Source organism: Malaclemys terrapin, chromosome 3, assembly GCF_027887155.1.
Source record: "Malaclemys terrapin pileata isolate rMalTer1 chromosome 3, rMalTer1.hap1, whole genome shotgun sequence".
Lineage (NCBI taxonomy): Eukaryota > Metazoa > Chordata > Testudines > Emydidae > Malaclemys > Malaclemys terrapin.
Genome location: NC_071507.1, coordinates 127028463 through 127051947, shown reverse-complemented (window position 1 = coordinate 127051947; position 23485 = coordinate 127028463). Strand labels below are relative to the sequence as shown.

Genomic DNA, 23485 nt, shown 5'->3' with positions numbered 1-23485 from the left:
AATTGCTTTATCTGCAAGAATAAGAACATTGGTCTATATTTAGATTAGCAGAGAAGAAAGTGGAGATGACGAAATTGGCCATGTTTTAATTAATTTTATTTTTGCTGATTATATTACTATAGAGTGACTGGTTTTGTTAAGCTAGAGTTTTTCCTATTAGTTATTTGTATAGGGGTTCCTTCTGAATTTTCCCTAAACTATTGACACAGTATCATCTTAAGACCTTTCACCCAAATAAGACCATGTCAGCCTCCTCAAAAGAGGTTTTACTTGTCTGGATTTCTCATTTTTGCAGGGTCACAGACCAAGAGTCACTGTGGTACGGAAAACGTGTTTGTTTTTAATTTCTGGCTTAGAGGGACTTTTCCAACATTGATGCTTGTTAACAATGGCCTCATATCTGACTGGCCCAAAGACCATGGATGGAACAAGCAAAATTCATCAATCATACGAATCAAAGGTAACACTGAGAATCTTTGCCTTTTGATCAACAAGAAAACTGAGGGAAGACTGAAGTTCCAGAATTTCCAAGAGAGTGATCTCCTTGGGGAGAGGAAGTCTCAACATCCACAAGCCATTCCAGCCTCTGACCAGTCTCTCCCTACACCAGAGGCAGCCCGCTAGTGGGAAACATTGTGCCAGCAGAACCTCCCTGTATGACTCCTTAACTGCCATTCCAACTCCTACTCTACAAGTGTCCAGCAGGCTGCATGCAAACATTGAAAAGTTCATGAACACCTTGTGAACATAAGTATCTTATTTTCCAGTTTCCATATTTTACCCTGGGTTTTTTTATTTATGTATTTATTATTAACCGGAAGATGTCCCAGCCTTTTTATTTTTAGGGGTGAAAGTAAGTGTAGCTGTGTGCATGCATGTGGTATGAGCATCCATAAAACAAACCCAGGGAAAGCGCCTGAAAGGAGCTCCTCGGGTTTAAACAGCCCTAAATATTGTCTCAAAGACACTGATTACAGTGTGTTCTGTGTTTAAAAATCCTGAAAGACTTGATATTATTGTCTCTAATTTCTGGTAAATAGGAAGTTAAAGTTTTGTCTATCAAGAGTTCTGTTAAAGTCTGTATTCTAATATCTCCTTTGAGGGTATGGAGGGGAGGAAAGTGTCCAACTTTAATTCCTATGTGGCAGCTAAGAAGGAAGCTTTATAACTGGTTTCAATATTAAGATATTTAATCAGCTTCAAATTATAGATTTGATTGACTATGGTAAAATTCTTTAGTTAGGATATATACCCAAATGGACAGCCATGTTCTTATACTCCTTAAAATGTACAATGGTTAATTATTTTTGGTATTAATTTAATGATGCAACTCCAATCCATTACTGAGACTAACTTGTGTGATATGATCTTAATTTGATTTGATAGTGTTTTATTTTTAGTTTATCATCTTAACTTAGATATGTTTTCTAGATTTGGTTTTAATAAAAGTTTTGGCACCCACTGTGGAGGCAACATAATCCACCACCCACTACCTCTTATTTCCACCTGGTTCAGTAGAGGTATCCTCCCTTCCACAGCATAAAGAAAAATCCCTACACTGTCTTACTCATGATATACTGCAGTCCTCAGTATTTCCATACTGTTTTTCAGCATGTAATAGCTTCAGCATTGTAAATTCCGCACAGTGCAAGAAAGGCAGCTGGCATACATGGGTATACAGAGCTGGACAAGTGGGAGACCTTGTTGAGGGAGAAAAGTGGTGCAGGAGATTGACAGCTGTCAGAGCTATGCTTCAGGTTGCTAAGCAAGGACCAGGTGATGGTCTGTCCCATCATTTCATGGCTACTCAAGGCCTGTAATGAACATTTCAGAATCTCCTATGCACTAGGTGTAAGTTTACATGAGAATACTTCTCCTTGATGCTGCACTAGTTTTGTGAGGACAATAGAATTCAATTATCTACACAGAGTTTCATGAGTACCTGCCCCCCCCCCCAAAAAAATCACACTGTTAGTATGGAAAGAATGCCCCTCCCTGCCCCTACGCACTCTGGCATTGTGAAAGCATCAGCGCAAAGGTGTCAAGTGTTCACTTTTGTGTGCGAAGGTTTTCTGACAATAGTGTCCTAAGCCTAATCACATGAAGACACACTGCAACAGTTCCAAGGAAGACTTTTTTTGAGGGGTTCATGCCATCTGATTCAAGTACTGTACTGCCTGTGAGCCCATTTCTATAAGGCAAGGCTTTTCTCCCCTCTTGGCAGTTATAAAGTTAACCAGATCCCTGCAAGTCACCTTTCTCTGCAATGCTTGCATTGTAGCTTTGTTTCCTGGAGTTCTGAAGGAAACATCCTGCTGCAACAACTCCAAGATGGATCCGACAAGACAAAAGAAGATGTCCACAGATAAGGTGGCTTTCAGAGGGAGACATCTTTTTTGCCATGACCTGGGTCTAGAAAAGGCTCCCACAACTGACATAAAAACAGACTACGATGCAGAGGACAAATTGTCTGAAGTTGAAACTATAGTCATCACTGAAAGCCTCGCTAACAGTTGTTGGTACTGGAGAGCAAGTAGCCTAACCTATGGCAGTAGAAGCTTGAGTATGGGCAGCCTTACTCCAAGGTACATTTACAAGAAGTATTGAATAGACCAGGAACCCAATTTCTCCCTATGGTTTTCCAGAGGCAAACAAAACAGCTTAAGAGCCACCACATTTCTCTTGCAAGGAGCTACTTCTCAAATACTCTCCCCCTCCCAACAGACCACTTAAAGCAGGGGTTCTCAAACTGGGGGTCGGGACCCTTTAGGGTGTCACAAGGTTATTACATGGGGGGGGTCACAAGCTGTCTGCCTCCAGCTCAAACCCCACTTTCCATCCAGCATTTATAGTGGTGTTAAATATATAAATAAGTGTTTTTAATGTGTAAGGTGGGGTTGCACTCAGAGGCTAGCTATGTGAAAGGGGTCACCAGTACAAAAGTTTGAGAACCACTGACAAAGTAACCTCAAGAAACAATACATACCTGAATCCAGCATTACCCAACATATATGCCCCATATTTTCTACCTCACACATCACTGCCATGATATAGGGTTTCACCCACTTCCCCATGAAATGCTATTTTGATCCCAATACAAGCCCACTCTCCCACTCATGTTCTCGCCATCCCATGGAAGCAATGCAGAAATGCATGAGAGTGTGAAGAGGTAGTTGTAGCCATGTTGGTCCCAAGAGAGAGATGACACACATACTTCAGGAATTGTAACACAGGAAGGCACCAGAACAGTACCATGTGGCTTTACAGAAAGCCTAGGTAGGCAATATTGACTGAGATATTAATCTTTGCAGTCTACATCTACACAGCTCTACTGCAGAGAAATCAGTTACGGGTAATAGAGCCTCTTTAAGAACTGTAAGACTATCTCTACCCCGTTCACATACTGGGACAGACTCACGTACCCTCTTGGCTACAAGCAGTAATTCTGCATTTGCTTTCCTCTGCTGAAATGCCGAGCACCACTTTCATGTTTCCAGAAAAGAGCCATTGCTCTTCCCTTTCCTCTTCTCTTTTTCTCCCCCCTTTCACTATCCCAGAGGACCTGGTTGCAGATTGTGCCCTAGCCAGTTAACTAGGATGAATATCCAATCCATGACACCACAGTCTCCATGCTTGGCAGCTATAAAAGCAGACAACATACTACACTCCTCACACTGCTGCCATCAGATCCCCAAGATTCACCTTGTCTCTCTGCAGCTTTCACAGTCCACATTTACTTTGTAGATATATCCCAAATGGTCCATGAGAAGGATCTGGCTGCCACAACCCCCATACAGACTCCGCAAGGGAGAAAACACAGGTGGAGGCAGAGATCTTAGACACTGACAGCATGACACGAGACTCCTCCAGGACACATACTATGATGTTAAAGGATGAAATCCCTAACATCAAGGAAGTTGGCTCCCATTGCCAGATTTCAGAATATTTCTCTAGGTACAGAAGGCTATGTGGATGCTTAAGTCTACCTCATGGAAGTAGGTGGTAAAAACTACTGCGACTCAACCCAACTCAGATGGACAGCTCTATCTACTACAGCAACCAACAGACCTAATCAATTATGCTAGTCACATCCTTGACTAGCAGCGCAGTACAGGAGACCTACTCCTTAACCCCCTTGAAGGAAACCTTGCACCCTCCGTGTGAACAGACACAAAGGCCCTTAAGAGCCAGCACATTCCCACAAAGGAGCTGTCTCTATAAAACACCTCACTACAACCTACTGAATCAAAAGTACTTTCCCAACCCTTTTGAAGTCTAAGGCAAACAAAGCCTTTGTGACATGGTAACACGGCTAAAGGCCAACCCTAGATAGAGGCCAGACACTGTCCCAAACTGCTCAGGGCATCCCCCTCCTCCACTTTTGTAAGTGTCTGGGGGGAGTGTAGTGGAGAGAGGAAACAGCCAATGCTGAAGTGACCCTTCACTGGCATCAGGAACTGTTCCCTATTCACTGTCATGGTATACCAAGTCCTTAATCTCTTCATCTTCTGAGGACCCCCTTGACTAATGGACTCTCACTTTCTGAAGTAAACTTTTCAGGAACAATACAGTACCTTGCAGCATATGGGAAGCTAACAAAATACACACTGATTTACTAGTTATGAAATAGTTATAGCATTGTCTGGCAAAGCTGTGCCACTCATGCCAAACCAAAAAAAAATAATAATAATACCTTATTTCATTGTTTACTTTATATTTATGCCCAGCAGTCACACACAGATGCCTACCAACACGGCGCACGTGCGGCCCTGCGAGTAATTTTTGTTTTTACCGCTGCCTTCTGCCAGGCCACATTACCATGAGCTTGCCCCTGAACCCCAAGCCCTTCCTGAATGGGCTGATGGGGAAGCCAATGATGGTGAAGCTGAAGTGGGGGATGGAGTACAAGGGCTACCTGGTGTCTGTCGATGGCTACATGAACATGCAGCTTGCAAACACAGAAGAATACATAGAGGGTCCATTGTCAAGACACCTTGGTGAAGTTTTGATAAGATGTAACAACATCCTGTACATCAGAGGAGTAGAAGAAGAAGAAGATGGAGAAATGAGAGAATAAATTTGTATATTTCTTGAAAAATACAGATCACTTTTTCACAACTAAAAAAAAAAAAAAACAGCAGGCTTGAATGCACAGTCAATGAGTATGGCTGGGGTTCATGCTGTATCCTTCAGATACTCTGGGACTTTGTCAGATATGCTTCTACAGATTCTTTTCCATCCCAATATTGCCCAAAGGGATAGACTGAGATAAATCCTGAATGGCTGAGGTCAGTTTGGGCACAATTAGAGGTTTAATTTGAGCCCATGGTGTGCGCACACACAAAGAATCTTAGAACAAGCTGATTTTGTAGACAACTTGGTTTTAGGGTTGGGGGAGGAACAGTGAGAGGGTTTGTTTTAACGGGGTCTCTCTCAGGAAACCCTTACCCAAACGATGTCAAATTTTGACCACTAGTCTTATTTCCACAGTCCCATGAGGCACAGCAAATTTCAAGATTATTCAAGAAAGTATTTGGAGTTTAGAGCCCTTAGGACAGCCATATTTTAAAACAGGAAGCAATGCTCAAACTACGGCAGAGCAGCAGCACGGCTATGGAAGTGGCCATTGAGCATGCTACTGTATCAGAAGCATCTAACGCAGCCTATAGCGACATCTGGGCGACTAACTGTCCTTCAGGCACAATGGATTTAAGGTCTTTCCTATGTCCTTGTGGGAGCATCTCTATAATCGTGACAAAAATGGGAAAAGGTTTAGAAAACCTGATCTGTGAGGAAAGGTTAAAAAAAACTGGGCATGTTTAGTCTTGAGAAAAGACAACCGAAGGAGGGACATATGTTAAGGGCTGTAATAAAGCAGCTGGTGATCAACTGTTCTCCATGTCCACTGAACGTAGGACAAGTAGTAATGAGGTTAATCTTTAGCAAGGGAGATTTAAGTTAAATATTTTTCCAAATATCTAACTAAAGCGTAGTTAAACCCTGGAACATGCTTCAAAGGGAGGTTGTGTAATCCCCAGCAATGGAGGATTTAAGAACAGGTTGGACAACACCAGTTAAGGATGGTGCAAGTGTATTTGGTCCTGCCTCAGCATAGGAGGACTAGACTATATGACCTCTTGAGGTCCCTTTTCAGCCCTATATGTCCAGGATTCTATGATAAATAGGGATGGATAGCAGAGGAGGCGAAAGAGGTTGTGGGCTCATAAGAAAGCCAGGGCATCCGCCAGCTCTGCCACTTCCCCCAAGTGCCCTGCAGCCCCAGCTCTGCCAGCACCCCACACAACCCCCAGCTTTGCCAGTGCACCACAACCTGCAAGATCTGTCGGTGCACTGCAACTATCCTAAACTCCCAGCTCTGCCAACCTTCCTGCACACATCTATTCCACTGTACTATAGTTTTCCTTTGCTCCAGCCACTAGATGCATGTCAGATTGTAAAAGGGGGACGTAACAGCAACAGAAGCGTGTGCACACCAGGGAGTGAAGACTTCAGGGAGATGCATTCCCTGCTTGTGGTGGGAAGGCACTGAATGGGTTGAGGCATGATGTGCTGGAGCAGGGCTAGTGGGGCACAGCTGATGGGGGTGGCTAGCTCAGTACACGAACTGCAGGACGTGATATTTATAACTCCTAACAACATATTTTCTCTTATTCAAAAAAAACTAGTACATTCAATTGCAAAAAAATGTTATCAGAGTTGCTGCTTGGTGGTAAGTCGCCACCTTGCAGAATACTGATTTGAGCAAAACTTAAGCTTCTAAAAACCAGGACATGCACAGTTAAGGTTGCCCATGCAACTTTAACTCTATTGTCTTTCAGCAATGCGTCATATGCCCTATTAACACACATACCTTTATTCTGCCAACTCCACAGTCACTTAAATGTGCAAGCTCTTCACCTCGTTTTACAACCCATTCACTCACCCCTACAAGATTTCATTTAACACTACTAAATAGCAAAAAGGAAGAAAAACAGTTGCCCAAACCATGTTCCCTCTGTTCCATGAACGGGCAGTAGCCAATGGCAATTATTTGGATACACTCCAGGTACAAGTCAGTGTGTTGGTTGTTAAGTGTACCTACATTAATAGGTAGAGGCAGTAGTTAGGCCTGCTTGGTAAAGGTGTGTTAGTGATATGAGGCCATGTGTGGGTTTTATTGTGATATGTGACAGAGCTGTGATTATGATTGAGGATATCTATAATTTCACACACACCCGATGCATGTGAACAAAGGGAGGAGCTGCATGTGTACCTTCAGGATACAGAATGCATCACTTCAATGAAGAATTGTGTACATTATATAATTAGCAGGGAGTGACAGATATGTCACTTTCCTGCAATATCCTTGCAACACCTTAAACATAATTCAGTAAGTATCTTTGGAGTTCATTGTATTGAAAGGTTACATATTATTGTGGGCCAGGAGTGCATGTAACCTCTCTAAGAGGGAGACGGGATGTGAACCCTGGAAGCATTATGAACTTCAAAGGACTGTATTGAACAACGTGCCAGGAGAGAATAGATATTTGGGACAAATAGTATCAAGTATTTACCTGGGGAATCTCTAGAGGGAGCTGAATGCAAATTCCCACCTCCAGTTATGCAAAACTCCTCCTTTTGAAGCTACACCCAGAGGAAGGGACCATTGTTTATTGATTACTTGTTCTCAGAACCTGAAGATCAAAGGCCCAAACTGCATAGAAGAAAAACTAAACTATGCATGGGTGTGCTTGTTCTGAGCTAAAGCGGTTATGAACTTGTAGCCACAGAAAAAGCCCTTTGTGGGGTTCTGAAGGCCTGACTCCTACCAGAGCCCTCCTGGAGCTGGGGAGAGGAAAGGCGTGATTTCTGCTAAGCTTATTAGCATAAGTGTAGGTTGTTTTCTCCTTATGAATAAATGTGCTTGTTTAGGCCTGGTCTGCACTAAAATATTAAATCAGCTTCACTACATTCAGGGGTGTGAAAAATTCACATGCCTGAGTGACTTAGGGTATGTCTACACTAGAAACTTCAAAGTGCTGCTGCGGAAACGCTCATGCGGCAGCGCTTTGAAGTACAAGTGTGGTCGCGCGAGCGCTGGAGAGAGCTCTCCCTGCGCTCCTGGTAATCCACCTCCACGAGGGGATTGGCTCCCAGCGCTCAGAGCCGGTCTACAATAGCGTTTTAAAGCACTCAGACTTGCTGCACTCAGGGGGGTGATTTTTCACCCCCCTGAGCCAGCAAGTTAAAGCACTATAAAATGTAAGTGTAGACAAGCCCTTAGTTAAGTCAGTCTCACCCACCCCACCCCACCCAGCATAAACAGAGCTAGGTAGATGGAACAATTATTCCATCAACCTAGCTACCACCTCTCAAGGAGGTGGATTACCTACACCAACAGGAAAACCCCTCCCTTTGGCGTAAGTAGTGTCTACACCAAGGGTTCTCAAACTTCATTGCGCCGCAACCCCTTCTGCCAACAAAAATTACTATATGACCCCAGAAGGGGGGGCCAAAGTCGGAGACTGCCCAAGCCCTGCTTTCCCAGGCGGAAAGGCCAAAGCCCAAGGGCTTCAGCCCAAGTTGGGGGGGCCTGTAACCTGAGCCCTGACCCCCAGGGTTGAAGCTGTCGGGCTCGGGCTCGGCGTACTGAGGCATTACTGAAATATGGCAGTGTTAAGGTTGCCTGGGCAATCTTAACCATGCATTTCCTGGTTTTCATAAGTGAGTTTTATTCATTTCAATGTTCTGCAAGGGGATAACATACCACCAAGCAACCTTAATTCTGCATGAACAGTTTTTTCCACTGAATAGAGTAGTATATATTGACATGTTAGATCTCTCAAAATAGCAAACTGACAGACCTAAGTATATCATTTTCCTACAAAGTTAATACTAAAGATTCAATCGGGATTCCCACCCTGCAAACAGTGGATGAGCTGTTTCATTACTCTGAATTACATAAAGGATTAAATTATCTCATTATATCATTTTTTTAGTAATACTTAGTATTAATTCTCACAATGCACCTGAGAAGTTGGGGAGAATACCTATTTTCCTATAGGGAAACAAAGTAAGTGACCTGTGTGACAGTTTGGGAAATATGAGGTGTCCAGTCATGAATTCCATTTGGTTTTATGCTATTTGTACTTATAACACTGATAGTGAATTAAATCATAATCTGGTAGTAGTAAACGTACATGTAGCAAGGTACACCTCTTCCCCGATATAACGCAACCCGATAGAACACGAATTCGGATAGAACGCAGTAAAGCAGTGCTCGGGGGTGGGGGGTGGGAGGGCTGCGCACTCCAGTGGATCAAAGCAAGTTCGATACAACACAGTTTCACCTATAAGATTTTTTGGCTCCCAAGGACAGCGTTATATCGGGGTAGAGGTGTACTATGTTGGAAAGACATGACAAGGTCATCAAGGAACACTGAATCAACATTGAATAGTTCTACTCTGTTGGTGTTCTGTGTTTGAAAAGTGCCTGGCCCAACAGGGTCCTCCTGATCCCTGTCTAGGGCCCCTAGGCACTACAGTAATTCATAAATACAAACAAACAGCATTGACTTCTGATAGAACCATTAACTGTTAATAATCCTCTATGCCCAGAAACCCACAGGTTCCTTCCTTTAAAGTTGTTCCTTGCTTTAAAATTGTCACACAGTCCCCAAAAGACTGCACTATAACCCAGAATGTCTGCAGGGGTGGACTCTGGGAGAGCATGCATTAGCTACTGGAGAGGCCTAAGAGTATCAACACTAATCTCAGGGCCCCATGTTAATGATGGGTTCCGCAGCCAAATGAGGGATGCCAGACAGGGAATCTGCATCCTGACAGTGTGCCTGGGTGGCCAGGACTGGAGAATGTCTGGACGCTGCTCAAACCTCGTTCGCTTGGAAGTATATGGGATTCAAAGGTTGGGTCCAATACAATACAGGTCATTGAGTCCCCCCCATGTGGACTCAGCCAGAGCATGCACAAGTCTGAATGCATCAGTTCCTGACTGAGTTTAATCCACTAGACTATGCTGCCTCTCTGGACAGCACATTTATGCCTCCTTCAAATTCTTCATTATATGCAAGAGGAGTTCTTATTGGTCATGATCATGTCAAAATGCCACATCATATACTTAAGTTTAAATATCTCTTCTTCCACCCTACTAATTACTTCATCTAGTTTTGAATATTTGAACCAAACTCAGTATTTTTTTTATTTTAAGATTGAATTCTCACTCCCATCAGATATTTGTTTATTAGATTATAAACCCCTGTGATGAGTAATTTTCTGTGCAAAGGAAGTTTTAAATAAAGGAGATAATTTAATTACAGCACTCTTCCTTAGCACCAATCTTCAAATGAATAAATGCTTAAGTGGTGGCGTAGGCACACAAATCCTTTTGTGTTTTAGCAGGAACGTAAATATCACCCTACCTTCAAAAAACTACTCCTAATATACATGTAAGAATAAAGAGAAACCCTTTTCAGCAAGCAAATTTAAAAGTTAAGCTTTAAAGCCTCTGAAGGAAGGAAAAGTTGTAGACACTCATTAAAAGTGCTAATTTTGTGCAACTCTTAGCACTCTTAGCATGAGGAGTCAGTTTTTGGAAGAAGAGGTGGGAAGAATGGTAATTTTCAGCTACATGACCCCCCCCCTCCCCCATCTGTCTAGAACTCTCCCTTTATCCCTCCAAATCATTCATTTTTAAATTCCACCATAAGCCTCAGTTTTAACTGTATTAGCACTGACCCTAACTGAACCCTTATTTGTGATAGCTGCATGAGTTATACTTTATCTTAAAAGCCGCTATTAATGGAGCAATACCATTTTAAGTTGCTTCAGTGAAATTCATGAAGCACAGATTTCTTGAAATTTACAATGGAAGTTATGCTTGCAGACCCCTTTCTGAGGATCTGATCGCTGCATTGTGCTCAGAAGTTTCTACCTTCCATCAAGAGATAGTGACAAGTGGCTGATATTGAAACAGCTTCTAATATAGGTCAGTGGGGTTGTCATCAGGTGACCAACCCTCTGTGGAGAAAGAAGTGGTTCGGGACTATTTAGAAAAACTGGACGTGCACAAGTCCATGGGGCCGGATGCGCTGCATCCGAGGGTGCTAAAGGAGTTGGCGGGTGAGATTGCAGAGCCATTAGCCATTATTTTTGAAAACTCATGGCGATCGGGGGAGGTCCCAGATGACTGGAAAAAGGCTAATGTAGTGCCCATCTTTAAAAAAGGGAAGAAGGAGGATCCGGGGAACTACAGGCCAGTCAGCCTCACCTCAGTCCCTGGAAAAATCATGGAGCAGGTCCTCAAGGAATCAATTATGAAACATTTAGAGGAGAGGAAAGTGATCAGGAACAGTCAGCATGGATTCACGAAGGGGAAGTCGTGCCTGACTAACCTAATTGCCTTCTATGATGAGATAACTGGCTCTGTGGATGAGGGGAAAGCAGTGGATGTGTTATTTCTTGACTTTAGCAAAGCTTTTGATACTGTCTCCCACAGTATTCTTGCCACCAAGTTAAAGAAGTATGGGCTGGATGAATGGACTGTAAGGTGGATAGAAAGCTGGCTAGATCATCGGGCTCAACGGGTAGTGATCAATGGCTCCATGTCTAGTTGGCAGCCGGTTTCAAGTGGAGTGCCCCAAGGGTCGGTCCTGGGGCCGGTTTTGTTTAATATCTTTATTAATGATCTGGAGGATGGTGTGGACTGCACTCTCAGCAAGTTTGCAGATGACACTAAACTAGGAGGCGTGGTAGATACACTAGAGGGTAGGGATCGGATACAGAGGGACCTAGACAAATTAGAGGATTGGGCAGAAAAAAACCTGATGAGGTTCAACAAGGACAAGTGCAGAGTCCTGCACTTAGGACGGAAGAATCCCATGCACTGCTACAGACTAGGGACCGAATGGCTAGGTAGCAGTTCTGCTGAAAAGGACCTAGGGGTCACAGTGGATATGAAGCTGGATATGAGTCAACAGTGTGCTCTTGTTGCCAAGAAGGCTAACGGCATTTTGGGCTGTATAAGTAGGGGCATTGCCAGCAGATCGAGGAACGTGATCGTTCCCCTTTATTCGACATTGGTGAGGCCTCATCTGGAATACTGTGTCCAGTTTTGGTCCCCACACTACAAGAAGGATGTGGAAAAATTGGAAAGAGTCCAGCGGAGGGCAACAAAAATGATTAGGGGTCTGGAGCACATGACTTATGAGGAGAGGCTGAGAGAACTGGGATTGTTTAGTCTCCAGAAGAGAAGAATGAGGGGGGATTTGATAGCAGCCTTCAACTACCTGAAGGGGGGTTCCAAAGAGGATGGAGCTCGGCTGTTCTCAGTGGTGGCAGATGACAGAACAAGGAGCAATGGTCTCAAGTTGCAGTGGGGGAGGTCCAGGTTGGATATCAGGAAAAACTATTTCACTAGGAGGGTGGTGAAACACTGGAATGCGTTACCTAGGGAGGTGGTGGAGTCTCCTTCCTTGGAGGTTTTTAAGGCCCGGCTTGACAAAGCCCTGGCTGGGATGATTTAGCTGGGAATTGGTCCTGCTTTGAGCAGGGGGTTGGACTAGATGACCTCTTGAGGTCCCTTCCAACTCTGATATTCTATGATTCTATGATCATAATGCAATAAGCCATCTTGCTCCTCTACACACTATGCATCTCCTTCATTTGACATTAGCCTCTGCCAACCCACACCGAGAAAAGAATTTTAACCCTACTCTTGAACGTAGATTTCTTCTACAGAAACTTAAAACGTGTTCTAAAAAAGTCATATTTTAACCTACTTTTACAAATAGCAAACATTACAACACCTGAAATAAAAAAAATCTCTAGTTTTCAGTTTGCTTTGTGCCTTTGACAGCATGTCACATCTAGTCCATTTTTCTGTCTGGTGCACTAGAATCTTACTGCTTGTGCAATGCCCTGAGGAAGCATACCAACACATTTTTCTCCAGGCCTTGAAAAGAAGGTGGTTAACAGGAAGAGCAACAAAGCCAATCGGAGTTTGGGGACAGGTAAGCGTCTCTTTCCCCAGACTCTTACACAACTTGGGGAGGAGGACTGGCACAGCCCCCTTTCAACGCTGCATACTTCAAGGGTGCCTGGAAGTAATTCATGAGGCAGCGAATGGGTCCCCTTCATCTTCACCATTCAGAACCTACTACAGGCTCAGATAGAACCTGGCTGCTTTAAGCTCTTTTGCAGGACATGGGGAAAGCAGAAGAGGCTACGTGCCAGGAAAGCAAAGGTAAGTGACCCCTCCACCCCACAACCCTTTGTAAGGAAACAGCAGTGGCATAGGCCAACCTCCTTGAAAGGGGGTGGGACAAGAAAGGTGAAGTACAACTGTAGCAGAAAGCAGCCCTATCCTTCCCCTCATCCTGTGCCCCAGAGCCCCTCCAAGTAATCAGGTTGCTAGGAGTGCCACTGGACTGCACCAGGGTCAGGATTTGTCTGCAGAAAGACACTAATGCACATACACAGAAGCAGTCAGTGCTCCCATTCATGCTTTCCTGATGCAGTGCTCATGCATGCTCCTCTTTTTGTGTGAGTGCCATGCCTGGGATTTTAAAACCAGAGGCTGTAGTGTAAACATAACCACAGAAACATTATGTACATCAGACTGGCTCACCTGCTCAGTTCTGAGCAACATAAAGCACTTCCTAAACCAGCATTCTCAAATGCAGCCACCATGGACTTTTCTTGTGGCCACAGCCTCCTCAGTGGTGATTGAGGACAGGGAGATGGTGGGGAGCAATGGATCCACCAGAGGAGCAGGCAGCCAGTGTGAGTCCCCCCCCTTCCCAGGGGCAGTGGGGTTCAGGCTTCTGGCTTCAGGTCTGGGGTGCGAGCTCTGACCTCCAGCCACACAGCAGCAGTCTCCATCCTAAGGCTGTGGGGCTTTGGGCTCTGGCCCCGGGTTCACCACCACATTGCCTCTGGCCACTGCTGCTTCCCTTGGCCCCTGCTGCCTCCCTACCCACCTCCCCATCCAGGGCTTAATCTGTCCTCTGGTTTACCACGGCTGAGTAAGTCTGTTACAAATATCACTTTTCACTGCCTCCTTGCTAGCAAGGAGACAGTGAAAAGTGATATTAACACACACAAATATCACTTTTCACAGAAACAGAGTTACTAGCTAGTAAGCCATTTTAAAAAAGCAACACCTCCCACCCCCAAAAATCAACAAAAACAAGAACATGCAAAGCACCTTGTGTTTCTATTCGGTTTGGGTCCAGTAAAGAATACAGACAACTGTACATTATTTTTATTATTGATCGTGCAAAGAACCCTACATAAACAACACTGATTTGGACATGTATATGTGCATATTTATTTGTTTTTCCTAAAGTTAATTAAGTATTTTAGGAAAAAGTGTCAGAGAAGCCACCAGCAAGAGTTGGTGGCCGCACTCTGAGGCCACCAAAGTTTTTGTTGTGAGAACCGCTGGACACAGAGTATGTTTTCTCTGCAGCTCTTCTCCAATGGGAGCAACAAGATCAGATCAGGGAATTTAATGCAGGTTTTCCACATGAACACCGAGCAATGTATACACCTTTTCTAATGAGAACTAACAGTTTTATTTAAAAAGAACTTGTGGCACCTTAGAGACTAACACATTTATTTGAGCATAAGCTTTCGTGGGCTAAAACTCACTTCATCGGATGCACGCAGTGGAAAATACAGTAGGAAGATTATATATAAACAGAGAACATGAAAAAATAGGTATTGCCATACTAACTATAACGAGAGTAATCAATTAAGGTGAGCTATTATCAGCAGGATAAAAAAAATTTGTAGTGATAATCAGGATGGCCAATTTCAAACAGTTGATAAGAAGGTTTGAGTAACAGTGGGGGGGGGGGATTAGCATGGGGAAATAGTTTTTACTTTGCGTAATGACCCATCCACTCCCAGTCTTTAATAAAGCCTAATTTAATTGTGTCCAGTTTGCAAATTAATTCCAATTCTGCAGTTTCTCGTTGGAGTCTGTTTTTTAAGTTTTTTTTGTGACTTTGAGATCTGTAAATCGAGTGACCAGGGAGGCTGAAGTGTTCTCCGACTGGTTTTTGAATGTTATAATTCTTGACGTCTGATTTGTGTCCATTTATTCTTTTGCATAGAGACTGTCTGGTTTGCCCAATGTACATGGCAGAGGGCCATTGCTGGCACATGATGGCATATATCACATTGGTAGATGTGCAGGTGAACGAGCCTCTGATAGTGTGGCTGATGTGATTAGGTTCTATGATGGTGTCCCTTGAATAGATATGTGGACAGAGTTGACAACGGGCTTTGTTGCAAGGATAGGTTCCTGGGTTAGTGTTTTTGTTGTGTGGTTGCTGGTGAGTATTCGCTTCAGGTTGGGGGGCTGTCTGTTGCAAGGACTGGCCTGTCTCACAAGATCTGTGAGATTGAGGGATTGTCCTTCACGATAGGTTGTAGATCCTTGATGATGCACTAGAGAGGTTTTAGTTGGGGGCTGAAGGTGACGGCTAGTGGTGTTCTGTTACTTTCTTTGTTGGGCCTGTCCTGGAGTAGGTGACTTCTGGGTACTCGTCTGGCTCGGTCAATCGGTTTCTTCACTTCAGCAGGTAGGTATTGTAGTTGTAAAGGTGCCACAAGTACTCCTCGTTCTTTTTGCTGATACAGACTAACACGGCTACCACTCTGAAACCTGTCAGTTTTATTTAAATGTTTTGATATTGGTAGCCCCTGAACTATGAGCCATTTTTCACCAGTGGATTAAGAACAAATATGTAAAAAACTTGTAAAATCTAAGTTTCCTGAATTCCTGATATCAGGTGTCCCCATTTTCTGCTTCTGTTTGCCCCCATTGAACACTTATGCACAGAGACACATAAATGAGGGTGGTAAAATAAGGATGAATTCTTTCATCCTGGAAGCAACATGGTCCAGTGGATAGGGCACAGACCGAGGAATTAGATCCAAGTTTTATTCTCCACCACTGATTTACAGTATGGCATTGAACAAGGTTTTAACCTTTGTGCCTCAGTTCCACATCACTAAGAAGGGGATAATACTCATCTATTTCACTAGTACTTTGAGACCTACAGGAAAAAAAAAAAAAAAAAAAGGGCCATATAAAGAAAGTTACTGGTAAGTAACCTAACAACACTCAAAGAACCTCTACATATTTCAATTTTTGGGCTGGGACCAATGGAAGAAGCCAAAGGAGTGGGGCTTTCTGTGCACTTTTATAACCTCAGCTCCTAATGTCTGGTGTCAAGAGATGGCACTTATGGAGGTATTGTCAGAGGAGGGTGCTGCTTTCCACTAGGTTGGTAACCTCAGCAACACAAGGTGGTGCAACAAACAACTGGGAATATTTAGAGGCCACCCTGAGAAGAATCTATTGTCTTTTTATGCTCCCCTAGCTACACAGCACTGAAATGCCCCAAAATCCACCATTCTGCAGTATCACAACCAGAAGAAATGGACTATGTCCCAACTCAAACGTAGAGCTGGATCACAAAAGAGATGGTTGGGTTTATTTTTTTTCCCCATGCATGTAACAGCATTATGAAAGGTTTAATAAATATTTCATAACCTAAAAATATCTATAAATGTTGGTTTCACTAGTGATTCAATTCACAGTGGCTCTTGAGGAAAACTTTGTAACTACATTTGACTGAGGAACAAATTCATAAAAAATAAGTGAGTGCACATACGTCTCTAAACTGTTCGCACGTGGATGCATCTAAAATACATTGCAAGGAATTCTATGACAAAGTTGTCCATTCATTATCCATTTTATGTAAGTACATTTATATTGATTTTTAACTGGAAAAGAAATAAGCAATTATCCCTCTTCAGTCATTACAGATCAACTTCAGTTCTTCCACTCTGATTAGCAACAGATATCCCCTATGATTGACAGACTCCCTTCTCTCGTGTACTATGTTTTCTCCTCCTTCAAATCTCTCTTCTGCTTACATTCATCTCCCCACTGGAGAGGGTACAATATTTCCAGGCGCTTGAACTGTTGTCCTATGTATTGTTTTGTCCAAGTTAGCCTATAAGCTTCAGAACAGACACCTTATTCTTTCCACATAGCACATCACAAAAATAAGGCTAAGATTTAGTCATGAGTATTTTTAGTATGTCATGGACAGGTCACAGACAATAAACAAAAATTCACAGCCCGTGACCTGTCGATGACTTTTACTATAAATACCCCTGACTAAATCTTAGCTGCTCCTGGGGCCCTGCTGCTTGGGAGGGCGGGGAGTGGGTGGGAGCAGGGACTGACAGCTGGCCCCTGCTCCAACAGCAGGAGCTGACTGCCCCCCAGCCGCCTGCTACTCCAAGGCCCCCCAGGACCCCTGCTCCAAAGACCTCCAAGGTGGTCCCTGGGACCACTGCTTTGGGGCTGCCCACGGGACCCCTGATGCTCTGGAAGCCCTCAGGACCAACTGCTCAGGCGGTCTTGGGATCAGCCACACCAGTTGCTGCAGCTGCAGAAGTCACAGAGGTCTCAGAAAGTCACAGAATCTGTGACTTTTGTGACCTCCGTGACAGACTCGCAACCTTAGGTATGTGTGCTTACAGCACTCTAACCAAGTTTAAAATTGCATTGATAGCAGGCTGCAATATCACGAACAAGAGCATACAAACATCTGTTAGAGAACAGGTAGGCAGTCTATATAATCATGTTGTGTTTCACTTTGATAACTAGGTGAGCACTGTCAGTCTTACATCACTTCAGTAAGAAACACGTCAGCATTGTAGGCTTATCCACCTCTTGCTCTTCATCTCCTTCCTGGATTTTGAGACTTAACTCCTATCTAACCCTGCAACCAAACTGTTTGAGAACAAATCCAATATCATCAATGGACTTCGAGGGATATTTATCTATCCCTTCAAACTCTTTGGTTCTATCTTTATTCTTGCCTTTAAAAAGATAGATGGTTTTCTGGAGTTGCACCACACTCAAATTTGTAATTACCTCCTTATTTTACAGATCACTTTTGAGACCATTACCACTACACTTGGAGTAATTTATTTTCTTGTTGACCTTTTTCACAACAATCTTAAAAGTAATTTCTGCCACAGTATTCTTGCTGGATGCCCAAGAATAGGTAACCCGGTATGTTGGACAAATGCATCTTTTTTGTTAGATATAACAAAAGGCAGCAAATTACAATACAAAACCAAGTAGTTTACCCTTTAAAACAGCCTTGGGAACATCACAATAAGCACTGAGAGAGATGTGGAGAAGCAAGAAGAGTTCCTCTTTTATAGTATCATTCCTTCAAACCAGTTACCTGCATGTTTAGTTATGTTTTCTGATACACTGTCCTATCATTTTAGCTGAGACTACCAGACCAATGAAAGTAATATAAACAGAAATAACTGCCTTCCCCGGTTTGGTTATAATTGTACTTCATAGGGCTTTTTCCAAAATGTCTTGGAAACCCACACTTGCTCTCGGTGAGGTCAGAGATTGGAATAGTCTAACCATCACAGGGATAAATTTTATTAGAGAATATTTAAAAAAATAAACAATACAGAAAATTTGAAGAGTCAGTTATTGGTCATTGGGGGTAACATACAGAGTATAGGGGTATGTTGGTGTTTTGGGGTTGGGCAGCACACATAGTATATACAGACTGCAATGTCCCCAATGAGGGGTGGGTAACCGGTGGGCGGGATCAGGAAACAGTCAATAAGCGGTGAGGGTCTATCACCCATACAGGAAGTAGAGACAGTCATGGGTATAAGTAAGCAGGCTGGGTAATGGGGATGGGGTGACCCTCACGTGGTGGGATTCATTTAGGTTTGGTGGGTTCAGGGCTCAGGGGATAGAGTCCAGCAGGGGGGGTCTGTGGGTGCACGAGGTCTCCCCGGCTCACTCTCGGTATTGGCATCTATAAAGCCATAAGAACTAAAATCTTTAAATAAAGCAAGATTTAACATAAACAGGAAGCTGATGAGATATTGTATTAATTCCATTCTTGTATATCTACTGGTTCCTGTGCACACCTCAAGGCATAGAGGTAGTAAACATTTGATGTTGGGGTCAGGATGCATCCTCCTCATTTAGGTTTATAAATCTATGAAATAAAAGCATCTCAAATTATCACTTTATCCTGTGTTTAAGAGAGGGACAAGTCACTTTCATGCCAATAATACTCTGAGTGGCCTTTCAAATATTTTTAGACTGCTCTCATTCGAAATTGCAGAAACACTATTTCATAGCAAATTTTAACCACTTGCACTCTATTCACATTGTTTTAAACATTTTTCTAAATGGTTAGGCAGAACAACAACAATGGTTTGGGCTCTATGTCATTCTACTCTCGTATCACATTGTAACAAAAAGGATTATGTATTTTCATCTCATTCTTCAAACATTTACGAGAAGACCCTACGTTTATGGAAAATATTCCTCTACAGAGAGGACATAGATGCTGATACAGATGTTCAAGTCTAGGTGCTCATAAGAGACTCTGTGATAGACTGCAGTGAAAATCAGTTTTTACTTTATTTTCTTAAAGCATACTCCTTAGCTCAGCCTTCTGCACATTTTACTGAAAACTAAAATGATTGTCACTCTGGTTTTAAGAGTGAAAAGCCAAGGTTAAGCAATCAGCACTTTTCACCATCATGTGGTTTTAAAATGAAGTCTACATGATAATTTAAAGTCCAACATTATTATAGTTTACAGATTACACGTAGCTGACACCAATTCAAATGGTCACATGCAAACATTCAGACACACAAAGCTATGAGGAACACTAGTCTTTTTGACATTCGGATGAATGCACTAGAAACGTGGCAGAATTGGTGCACTCCGCGCACTAACTTTAAACAAGCACAAACCCTTAACAACTGAAAGTATACAGTGAAGCAAAAAAAAAAAAAAAAAAACCTGCATTAAAAGTTGGTGGACTACTATTTGTACAGAATCCAACTGTCTTTCTCCATAGCCACAACAACTTTTGGGGTCATGTAGAATACAAACTATGATGTAATTTGGAGTCCATTACTTAATCACTATCAAGTCACTTACACAGACTGGGACCATATCTACACACAGGAATTTTCAACTGCACTTGGACATTACCAAACACCACTCCTCCATTCCCTCCCCCTCTAAATAACCAGTATGGAGTGCTGTTGTCCTGTTAGTGTAGAGAATGGTCAACTGAGTTTACCACCTGTTTTAACAATGTGCAATCAATTACTCACAATATTGTTTTGTCAAAAAAAAAAAAAAAATGTTGAAAGCAGCAGGCTCTCACCACAATGCCAGATAAGGTAAAATCAGTGAGAAGCAGTGCTTGACACTCAACCATGTTTGACGATTCTTGTGTAGATCCAGTCTACAGTCCAAGTTGGACTGTCCAACTGACCAGGGCCTGAGAAATTCACTCACCAGTGGGAAGCTTAAGGCATTGATTTCTGAAGAACTGAAGCTCTCATTTTGAGAAAGAGTCAGTTCCTAGCCATGATGGCTGTGCAATGCTATCTTTCTGAGTCAGCAGACATTTCCAGTGCTTCTGCAGATGCTTATATAGCTTTGCCAAGCTGCAGCAGAGTAACATTAGTAAGAGTGACAGTATGGCAGCTGCCCACATTGTTCTGAAGAGTAACTGTGAAACTCACCAACAATCATGTCAGTTTCATGCAACTGTTGTTTGGAGAAAAAAAAATAAGAAGAGACCCAGGTACTGGATCTAATCAAATAAAACCCACAGCTGAGGCTTGGGGATGAATACAGTAGAGATAAATAGAATGTCTAAACTGTACAACACTTACTAGCCAAAGACAAAAGATGAATCCTTTAAATGGGTTCTACAGACAGCATCCTCCTTAACAACTGAGGCTGGTAAAGGCCCTTGGCTTGTCACCAAGACAGATATAACTTAGATAATTTTTTCACATCTTAGCTCATAGAGCCGAGCTTGCAAATCCTCCCACCTTTATCTTTCTTGTTTACCTCTGGCTAGTAGAGTTAGGGTATGTCTACGATGCGAATGAAGGTGTGACTATAGTACACAGGTAGCATACCCGTATTAACTTTAATCTAGCTAGCATGGGTAACAATGGCAATGTAGACATGGTGGGCTTCAGCACAGGCTAGCAACCAGAGTATGTACCCAGGCTCCCTAGAGGACTTGCACTCTCGTTGCTACTCCATGCTGAAGCCTGTGCCACCTCAGCTACACTGCTCAGTATTGTTCAGTATTCCTTTAATCAGTGAGGCTTCCCTTTAATTGGAAACAAAGAACAAAAGAAATAATTTAAAATACTGTTAAAAAATATGGCTTTAATTTATTTCAAACACTAAACAGATACAGTAAATCCCCAATTTTCCTGCTACAAGACAAACACTCATTATAAAAGACTAGTAATGTCACCTATTTGTATTATATGAATATTACCAATTACATCTCATCTTATAAACAGTAACTGTACAAAGGGCTAGAAAAATTCAATACTGTTTCTCTCATTCCAATTTCCTTATCTCACAGTCAAAACACCCTATTTTTGTGCAGCTCATACTGTCAGAATGCAAAATCCTGAACAACTCTCTTCTGCTAAGGATAGAGAACAACAGGAGAATAGCTGTATAAAAACAGAATGAAACCAAGGGACCCAAGAGAAACACACACATCTATCAGGCTGTGGAAGAGCAAACTCCCACAGGATGCAGAGAAGCCCTATCTACCTGGGACATTTAAAGGTCACCTGCAAAGAGGGGGGGAAAAACACAACCTGTGCGTGTGCCCTTTTTGCTCCATGAGGTGTAAGAGCAGCAGGAGAGGGCTGTCTCCTTGCTGCACCTCGCCCCCCATTCCCCACGCGTATTTTGCGTTACAAAGTCAGGTCAGCAGCCCGGAAAGGCTCCGGGAAAGCCGCGGAAGAAGGATTCCGCAACCGCGCGCGGTAGCTGAGCAGCGCAGAGCCGGAGTTCTCGGACAGACGGTTTGAAGCGCTGGAGTTTGCTTCTTTACATGACACCCAAGCGACTCCGGCCACTAACGGTTTTCAGGGAAAGCCTCTGACAAGGGCTCAGCAGCCCCCGACGCTTCGGCTCAGGGGCACGAGGCCGCCCCGAGCCTCCCTCCAACACGGCAAGGCAGGGACGGGCCACGGGCAGGGGAGAACTGGGGTCTGCCCAGAGGGGAAGGGGCTTCACGCTCGCCCAGACTCGCTCACCACCGCCCCGCCCCGGGAAAGGTCCGCTCAAGCCCCCCCCGATTCGACCCCAGGCAGCGGGGGCGGAGGGCACGTGGGATCCTTCCCCCAGCCCGGGCAGAGCGGCGGGCAGAGGCCCACGGCCAGGCCCGGCGGGGGGCGGCTCACCGGCGTGCTGGTCCCGGGGCCACAGGTAGTAGGTGGCGGGGATGACGATGAGCCCCACGAAGCTGGTGAGGAAGTAGAAGAAGGTGTTGCCGCTGTCATCGTACTGGAACTGCTGCCCCGCCATGGCCGCTCATCCACTCCGCCCTCCCCACGCCGCCGGGGCACACCGCGCTCGCTCACGCGGGCCCAGCCAGCATCCGGGATCTGGCGAGAATGAAGGCCGCCCCGCAAGCCCCCCAGTAAGACGTGTCACTATGCAGCCACCATAGCAGTTGTGACGTCACACGCTGCGCCTGGATTGGCTCATCCATTCCCCCCGCCCGCTGACAGGGGGCGGGTTGGGGGAGGGGACGTGTCTGTGACTGGATCCCTGAGCCCGCAGGGAGCGAAGGAAGCGTGCGCGTGCGCGTGAGGCGTGCACTTGTAGCTGGGACCCGAAAGGCGCGTTGTTGTTTGGCTGAGGCCAGGTGTGGGGGCGGGTCTGTCTCTGGCCGGGCCCAGAGCGGAGTCTGTGTTTGGGCCTGCAGCCGCTGGTGGCCTGTGTTGGGCTGAGCCCCAGTGCACGGGGCTGTGTCTGGCTAGGCTCGCCATGGGCCAGCTTTGAGGTTCTGGCCCAGGCCGGGCCACTGTGACTGACCAGCAAGCGGCTCTGCAGCCGCAGGTAGTGAGTCAGGAGAAGATCTTACCTTGCCCTGCACTGGCTGCTCTTCTGCCCCCCCCCCCCGCCCACCAGCCGCCTTCCGTCCCCGGGATGGGTCGCAGTGTTTCGTTTGGGGGGGGGTATTTCGCATGATTTCTAGAATCAAACTCAGTAACTTTTCCCTTTGTTAAAAATGTGTCTCCTCTCCAGTGAGAATGGAGCCATAAGGTGCCCTCTGTCAAAAGCCCATTATTTCCCTATGCCTAGGGCCCTACCAAATTTCAGGGCCATGGAAAACACATCACGGACTGTGAAATCTGGTTTCCCCCTGTGAAATGTGGTCTTTTGTGTGCTTTTACCCTACACTATACAGATTTCACTACAATTGGGGGACCTGACCCAAAAGGAATTTGTAGAGGCGTTGAGGTATTGCCACCCTCACTTCTGCGCTGCCTTCAGAGCTGGGTGGCCAGAAAGCAGCTGCTGTTGGCCAGG

The 23485-nt window shown here is 44.3% G+C and overlaps 2 protein-coding genes across 2 annotated transcripts in view; one reads left to right on the top strand and one right to left on the bottom strand.

Annotated features, from left to right (window-relative positions):
* Positions 1-22614, bottom strand: part of SEC63 (SEC63 homolog, protein translocation regulator) — a 121384-nt gene extending 98770 nt beyond the window's left edge. Inside the window, exon 1 of the mRNA XM_054022238.1 lies at positions 22351-22614. Coding sequence (XP_053878213.1) covers positions 22351-22474 — 124 coding nt within the window. The 5' untranslated portion in view covers positions 22475-22614. The remainder of the gene's footprint in view (positions 1-22350) is intronic.
* Positions 4765-5077, top strand: LOC128833938 (small nuclear ribonucleoprotein F-like). Its single transcript, XM_054022239.1, has one exon. The coding sequence runs from the start codon at positions 4820-4822 to the stop codon at positions 5075-5077; it is 258 nt and encodes an 85-aa protein (XP_053878214.1). The 5' UTR covers positions 4765-4819.
* Positions 22615-23485: the final 871 nt, after the last annotated feature.